General features: G+C 45.2%; 1 protein-coding gene across 2 annotated transcripts; it reads right to left on the bottom strand.

Annotated features, from left to right (window-relative positions):
* Nucleotides 1–227: 227 nt before the first annotated feature.
* TFPI2 (tissue factor pathway inhibitor 2) lies at nt 228–6,260 on the bottom strand. Of its 2 annotated transcripts, none has more exons than XM_075140783.1 (5): nt 6,038–6,260; nt 5,755–5,934; nt 5,097–5,276; nt 3,659–3,832; nt 228–1,342 (listed from the first exon to the last, which is right to left on the bottom strand). In XM_075140783.1, exons 1-5 carry the CDS (start codon nt 6,117–6,119, stop codon nt 1,239–1,241), a joined length of 720 nt encoding a protein of 239 aa, XP_074996884.1. In that variant the 5' UTR covers nt 6,120–6,260; the 3' UTR covers nt 228–1,238. The 2 variants fall into 2 exon arrangements, with proteins under 2 accessions (XP_074996884.1, XP_074996885.1); XM_075140784.1 differs by having other exon boundaries at nt 234–1,339; nt 6,038–6,177.
* Between the last annotated feature and the right edge of the window lie 736 nt (nt 6,261–6,996).

The following is a 6,996-nucleotide window of genomic DNA, read 5'->3' as shown; positions in this document are numbered from 1 at the left end:
AGGGAGAGCCAGCTGAGCCATAAAAACTGCTGGGGATGAATGACATCAATGCAATTTACTGGCTTTCTTCAAATAAAGACCTCAGCGTAAGGAAATGATTTAAGAGACAACTAAACTCTGCTAGAGTCATAATTAGTCAATAATAGGTTCCATTACACATATTGGTGTACACAACTAATTCAGGATAATTAACAGAAGCATATGACAGAACAAGCTCTCCTTTTTTTCCCAAAAACGTTTTATTAACATTATTTATGAATTCATATTTAGAAAATATTGTAGGTGAAATTAACTGAAATTCAGACATGGCTCAAATACAAATCATAAGAGAAGGTGCAATAATATCACCATAGACATAATCTACCATAAGAAATACAATAGTGCCTCAAAAGAGGGATTACATGAGATTTGCAGAAGCTTCTGCTTTTCTGCTTTAACAGCCACTGCATAAACACAAATATCAAGATCCTCAGCAGATGTAATCAGTGTAGCTCCATTGAAATCAACAAAAATATGCTGACTTATGCCATACGAGGATCTGGAGTATAACTTAGCAGAAATTTCAAATGTCATGAGGAAGTAATGGCTATATTTTCATCTTAATACTCAAGTAGCTTATTCATTGCCTTTGTCAGAGTGTTTATCACAGTATCTCTACTCCCAGTTTTCTCTTGTGGAATGAACCAGATTTAAGTTTATACTTCTTTTACTGTTATGAAGGCTTCTGAAAGCCTTGACTATGAACGTAACTGTAAAGGACGGTCTACTTAAATGATAGTGCCAAAGTATGTAAAATGGCAGGGCAATAAACCTCTGAACACACTTTTCAAAGGTTCTGCTTTCTTTGGCAAGCAGAGGATGCCAAAAAAAATCCATGGTAGAGATTTAGCTTTGTACTCTCCTTAGTTATACTAAAAGACGATTGATTTTTCAAATCTTAATTGATTTGTAACAGCTGAAATATTCTCCCAAGGCAGTAGTAACATTCCCCCATAAAAACATGGAAATCTAAATACCTGGCTTTGCCAAAGTATTACTGCAAAGACAACAGAGAAGAAGAACCAAACTTAGGTTCATTCTTCTTCTATTAAATGCAGTTCTTTACAAAAAGTTGGAAATAAAAAGCAGTTCTGAAAGACAGAACTATGTCGGTGTATAAAACTGTGTGGAAACTATCTTACAAAAGAAGAAAGTGGAATCAAAAGAATGTGTTTCAAACATCCAAGTGCACATCAGCTTTAAGACTTTGGGTTGTACGTCTGAGGTTTTTTAATCAGCTTTCTAATAATTTTTCTGCGGAATACATTCGTTGGCTTGTTGATTCTTGGTTTCTGAGTCCCTGCTAAGAAAACAAAGGAAGCAGTTAGGGAAACAGCACGACAAAACTGTTACTACTCTCTATTGTTTGGGTTTTTTTTTTCATGTTATGCTGATTAAGCAGTTGATCCAATAATAACAAACATATTAGAAACTGTAAAATGCGTTCTGGACACCCTATTCTCACACACTGTAAGGTCTCCAATGTGTCCGCCTTTGGCACTGGAGTCCTACTTTGCTGCTCTTTTCCTGAGCAAGCATCAAAGTCTTTTCTAGCTGTCCTGCAGTGACAGCAGAATGGAAGTAAACACACTGCTCTATCTGCAAAAAAAAAAAAAAGAACTATTACTACATTTCTCTGAGCAACACTGGGGCAAAGTCTAAAATATAACCAGTGCTTGTGGGAGATGAAAAGGTAAAACGATTTGGGTTTCTGCGCAGAGCTGGGTTTCACACAGAAGCTGCAGAGTGGCCAAAGACAGTTGGGGTTATCTCCAGGAACGCTTACGAAGGCCGCATGAAATGTGTGAACGCAGTTCAGAAAACAAGTACTTTGCAAACCTGACTGAAAATCTTTTGTCTTTATGCTACCTGTTTACCCGCAGGCAGAGTCCCTGTGGCCAGTTCTCAATCCTTTCGCTGTCACCCCAACGTATTTATTTTCTTTTCCAATATAAGCTTCTTTAATGAAATGAATCAGAAACCTTTTCACTCCGAAAGCTATAGATCAATTCAAACAGCAGTTGCATATTTGCACAGGGAAGGTCAACTGAATTCAACTTGAGACTCCAAAAGGTAACAGGAAAGATGCTGGGGAGGGAATTATGGGAGCGGGAGAGGAGGAGTGGCTTAAGTTTGCCTTAAAGATTTGCTTAATGTTGCTGTACACTCCCAAGCTATAGAAATGAATATGTATAGCACAACTTTAATTAGCACTAATTATGCCCTTACCTACGGGCTTTGGTTGTACCAAGCCTTACTGAATTGTGAAATCCATGTTAGTGAAAAAGCTTATAACCGATCCTTTACATTTGGCTATCTGGTGCTCTAGTTACGAGACAGACAGCATCTCCTTACTTCTTTCTTCCACAAAAAGAGGAAGGGAGAACCCCCAGGTGGCTCTGGCTGGGTGTGGGCAGGGGCAGAGCGTGGAGGCGCGACGCTGCAGAGGCAGCTTCCTTCCTCCTCTCTTTGCGCATTTAGGCTGGAGCCTGGCCCTACTATTTCCCAGGTAGTAATAGATGCAAATTAGATAATCACAAGCATCTCAGATAGACTTAGCATGCTATTAAAGACTCTCTTATAATACTAGAATGGCAGGGACACACTCAGACTTGTCACCCACAGAAATATTACTGCCGTGACTAACTGGCAGACAATATTTTTACTTCTGAGGACTGTTCTTGGGGTGCAACCCTTGCCCCAGCCCTGGATTTCCAGCCCAGAACTAAAGAATCATCTCCTTAAGCCTTCTGACTACGCATCTTAAATACTGAAGTACTTGGACCTTGTGCATATCTCATGTTTAAAACAGAGCTACTTTTTGGCTTTTTTTTTCCCCCAAAGCCAATGTACATGTTAGATACAGCCTTAAATTTTTTTCCCATTAATATCAATTTTTAAAATATTGTGCTGTGTCTGCTTCCCGAGTGCTCTGGGGATCAACATATAATTATGCTTTTCTCTCTCTCATTGATTAACATATCAAATGAATTAAACTAGAGTATTAAAACTTGCAATAGCTGGTATGAACATAGGACTGCAGGTAAAAGCACAACTGTTTTGACTTACAAGCACAGCCAGTAGCTGATTTGAATAAAACCATTAAGAAAAATCAATTATCATTCCCAACCCTTCCCTCCCACAGCCACAGAAACAGTTGACTCAGCACAACTGAATAGGCAGAACTCTTTAGTAATGGGAATGGGAAATGGGAACAGGCAGCAGGGAATCAAGGGAGGATGGTAACTGCTGAAAATGCGAAGGAAAAAAGTAACTTTATTTTACAACTTACTTTAATCCTACTTTAAAATACCTGGAAGAAAATGAGACCTTAATTAGTGTTCGTGCTGGTACTGAACAGTTTAAAGACTGATTCCTTGTGGGCTCTAGTAAGTTAATTAGTCTTTTTGTGTGCCTCTCTCTACGTTTCATTCAAAAATGTTGTAACCACCTCGCATCACACTGTTCTTGTCAGAAGGATTTAGTGTTGCATCTCAGTTTTCCCTGCCTTTGAAAACATGGAGTCCAAAATGCAAAAATCATTCACTTGTAATAAGCCAAGGTGAGTATTCGGATTGCTTTATCTGCTTGCAACTGACAAAATACAGAAAAATCTTACCTTTTCTGCAGACATTGTAGCAATCCGTTTCAGTAACGAAGTTATTGGCATTTCCACCACAGCCGGTATATTTGAACTCCTTACATGATTTAGTCTTGCTGTCATAGTAATAGCGAGGAACAGAAGAAGAACACAATCCTTCATCCTTTGGGCTATAGCATAGCAAGGGACCAGCTTGAAAAAAAAAGAAAGGGAAAAAAGAGAGAGAAAGAAAAATTACGTAAATGTAACCTCAATGCCTGGCTTCTTAAAATTTACCCTGCAATAAATTTTGTGGCTAAACAGCTCTTGTTCCTATTGAACTGACATGACTGTTACCGATGACTTCAGAGACTTACTACATCTTATTCCTGTGAGTTATGAATTTGAGAAAGCAACAGACAGTCCCAGAAAATAGGATTACTATCCCACAAGTAAAATTCATCAGCTTTCCCCATTTGTGGTGCCATACATACAACAGCTGAGATATTTACATAGTCTGGCCAGAAGTCTTATTCCATATATATAGTAATTCTAGTAGAACTACCTCTGTAGAGGAAAGAGGCACTATTTTGTCTATCCTTGTTATGATTTTGCCAGCAAATCCTGCCTGCTTGCAGCAAAAAAGTACAAAACTCATCTCTTTCCTCACAAGAATCATGTTTCATTTTGCCTCAACAAAATTTTACCTTTCTTGCTGGAAACCTTCTATCAATTTATTGGATGTGCAACAGAGAAATTAAAAATAATTCTGCATTCACCTATCAAAATGCTGACAATCTGTCATCAGCCAAAAATAACTGTCTCATCAAGCACTAATAAAGCTTAGGCAGTGACAGCTTTTACACATTCTCGTAGATCTCTCTTCTTCAAAGATCCTAGCTGGCAGTGGATATTAACCTGCTGTTTATGACAACACTTAGCTATAGTCACCTGCTCATTATTACCACCTCTTCTTTAAAGCTTGTATGGAGAGACAGTGAAGAGTCATGTCAGACAAAAAACTTCTATCAGTTGAGCTGGTGAGTGCAAAAAACCCAAGCCACCTAATATCACCTCTCAGGCCTGAATTTTAGAAAGGCACTTCCACATTATAATAGCATACCACTGCCCTGAATGTGACTGCCACAACGTCTCATACATCTGCCTCAACACAGATCTCCAACCTTAGCTCCCTTCAGATTACACATGTACAGCTCTCTAGAAGTCAAGAGATCGGTTGGGTGTAGCTATGGGCACATTTAAGGTCACAATATTAAACTAACACAGCATTTTTGCTCTTTCAGTAACAGCTGACACAAGTGACACATGAAAGTCTGCAGAAAATATAAACATCTGCTTCACAGAAGTCTTAAAAAATACCACTGTATGGGTATTCAGAGGAAAATACCAAATAAAATATCATCTTCATATCGCTTTCAAACCATCTATTTTATTAAAAATTTGGAGCTACCATTACTTTTCTCTGGCAGACAGTGGTCCACACAAGACTGCAAATCTCTGAAGTTGTTGCCATTTCCATAACAGCCACCGTAGATGAACTCCTCACACCTCATCGAGCTCAAGTTAAAGGCGTATCTTTTTAGATGACTCCTGCAAGGTCCTCCATCAGCTTCCATCCGGCATAATTTGGGCACTTCTGCAACAAAAATAATTTCATCTGCTGTAAAATCAACCCTTCATGCTCCCCGTACTGAACTACATGGTGGTGTAGACAAAACGCTATTACCCCAGTCGCAGGCAAGTCACAGCTTGTCCCACTACCTGCATTCTTTAATAAAGTGGGATAAGCTTTACAGGAGGAATCTGATGCATTATATAGCAACTAGTTATAATATTAAATTACATTTAAAATATTAATAGTTAAATTCCACATGTCGCCTCCGAGACAACTCGCTCCGGTTTCTCTGCATAAAACTGACATCGGTGAGACAGTTGCAGCGAGCAGGAGGGACAGACGGGGTGGGTACAAAGCCTCCCGCAAGCAGCGCAGCCTCCCCGGTGCTCCCTCAGGTCCCCTCCAGCCCCCCGCCACCCCGGGGGCACTCCGGGGAACCGGGCCCTGTTGGGTCGGCCCCGGGGCTGAGGAGGGCGGCGGGGCCGGTCCCCGGACTCACTCTTGATGGTCCAGCAGCTCTTCTCACAGTCGTCGAAGGTGAGGAAGTTGTTGGCGTTGCCGTGGCAGCCCCCGTAGGTGAACTCCTGGCAGGTCTGCGTGTACCTATCGTAGTACCAGCGCGGCACCAGAGCGCGGCAGGGGCCGTCGTCGGGGGGCAGTAGGCAGGCGCGCTGCTTCTCTGCGGGAGACACCAGCGACCGGGGCTGAAGCCACCTCGGCGGCGGAGGCGGCCCCGGCCCCGCGTAGCCGCCCGCGGGGTCCCGCCGAGCCCCCGCTCCTACCTGTGAGGGTGCGCGGGGCCAGGGCCGCGTAGGCCAGCGGCAGCAGCAGCGCGGGCAGCGGGAGGCGGCGGGCGGCGGCCATGTCGCGGCGGCGGCGGACGGGAGGGAGGACGGGAGGGAGGACGGGCGGGTGGCGGCGGGGTCCCGGGAGCGAGCGGCGCTGCCTGGCCCGACGGTAGCGCTTTATATGCGCCGAGGCGGCTTCCCCGGGCCGCCTCCCTCCTTGCGCATGTGGTGGGAGGGGAAGGTCTGATTCAGCGGGGCAGCAGGTCCCCGCTGACCCGGCCGTCACCGCGGCGCGGCAGGCTGCGCGCCTGCGTGAGCCCGAGCGCCGGGGGGCGCGAGCCGACCCCCGCCCAGCCGCCGTCGGGGGGCCCACGGCCGGGGGGAGCAGCCGGGGCCAGGTGGGGCGCGCCGCCGGGGCTGGTTCGCCATCGGGCTGCGCCGCCCACGGCAGAGTGGCCTCCGTCGCGGGGCTGCGGGGAGCTGGCCGGGGTCCACGGGTGTCCCGTTCCCCCGTCCGCCGCCCCCCCGCACGTTACGGGATGATGCTCAAAGAGCATTTCCTGTTAATCACGGCGAAAACCGGGACGGGTCACTTAGCGAAAGTCCTCGCCCCCCTCGCCCCCGTGGCAGCCTCTCCCCATTTGGAGGCTCCGGGCAGACGGCGGCAGGACGCTGAAAATCAAACACGGGAGCCTCCGGCTGGCCCCGATCCAGCCGGATCAAGCACCGGCCGCTTAGCGAGCGCCACTAGAGATAACACCCATAAACCCGGGTTACTAGTTTAATACTGTTGTCCATAACGCTAATGAAGCTGAGAAAACCGAGGCACCGTCAGCGGGCTTGGACTCCTGGGAAACCCGAGGGGCTGAATGGATGAAACCTCTGGCTAGTTCAAAGAGAGCTGGATTTTAGAAAATACCATGACTGGTCTTATTCTGTAGATTTTGACCCCA

Source organism: Calonectris borealis, chromosome 2 (assembly GCF_964195595.1).
Source record: "Calonectris borealis chromosome 2, bCalBor7.hap1.2, whole genome shotgun sequence".
Taxonomy (NCBI): Eukaryota; Metazoa; Chordata; class Aves; order Procellariiformes; family Procellariidae; genus Calonectris; species Calonectris borealis.
The sequence above is the reverse complement of the archived record's forward strand: the minus strand, read 5'-3'. Positions and strand labels throughout refer to the sequence as shown.

Excerpts from the sequence above, each read along its gene's own strand:
- TFPI2 (XM_075140783.1), bottom strand. The coding sequence starts at position 6,119 with ATGGCCGCCGCCCGCCGCCTCCCGCTGCCCGCGCTGCTGCTGCCGCTG. Across the intron at positions 5,277-5,754 it reads GAGCTGCTGGACCATCAAGA|AAGTGCCCAAATTATGCCGG; the intron begins GTGAGTCCGGGG and ends TTTTTGTTGCAG. Across the intron at positions 3,833-5,096 it reads CCACTGTCTGCCAGAGAAAA|CTGGTCCCTTGCTATGCTAT; the intron begins GTAATGGTAGCT and ends TTTTTTTTCAAG.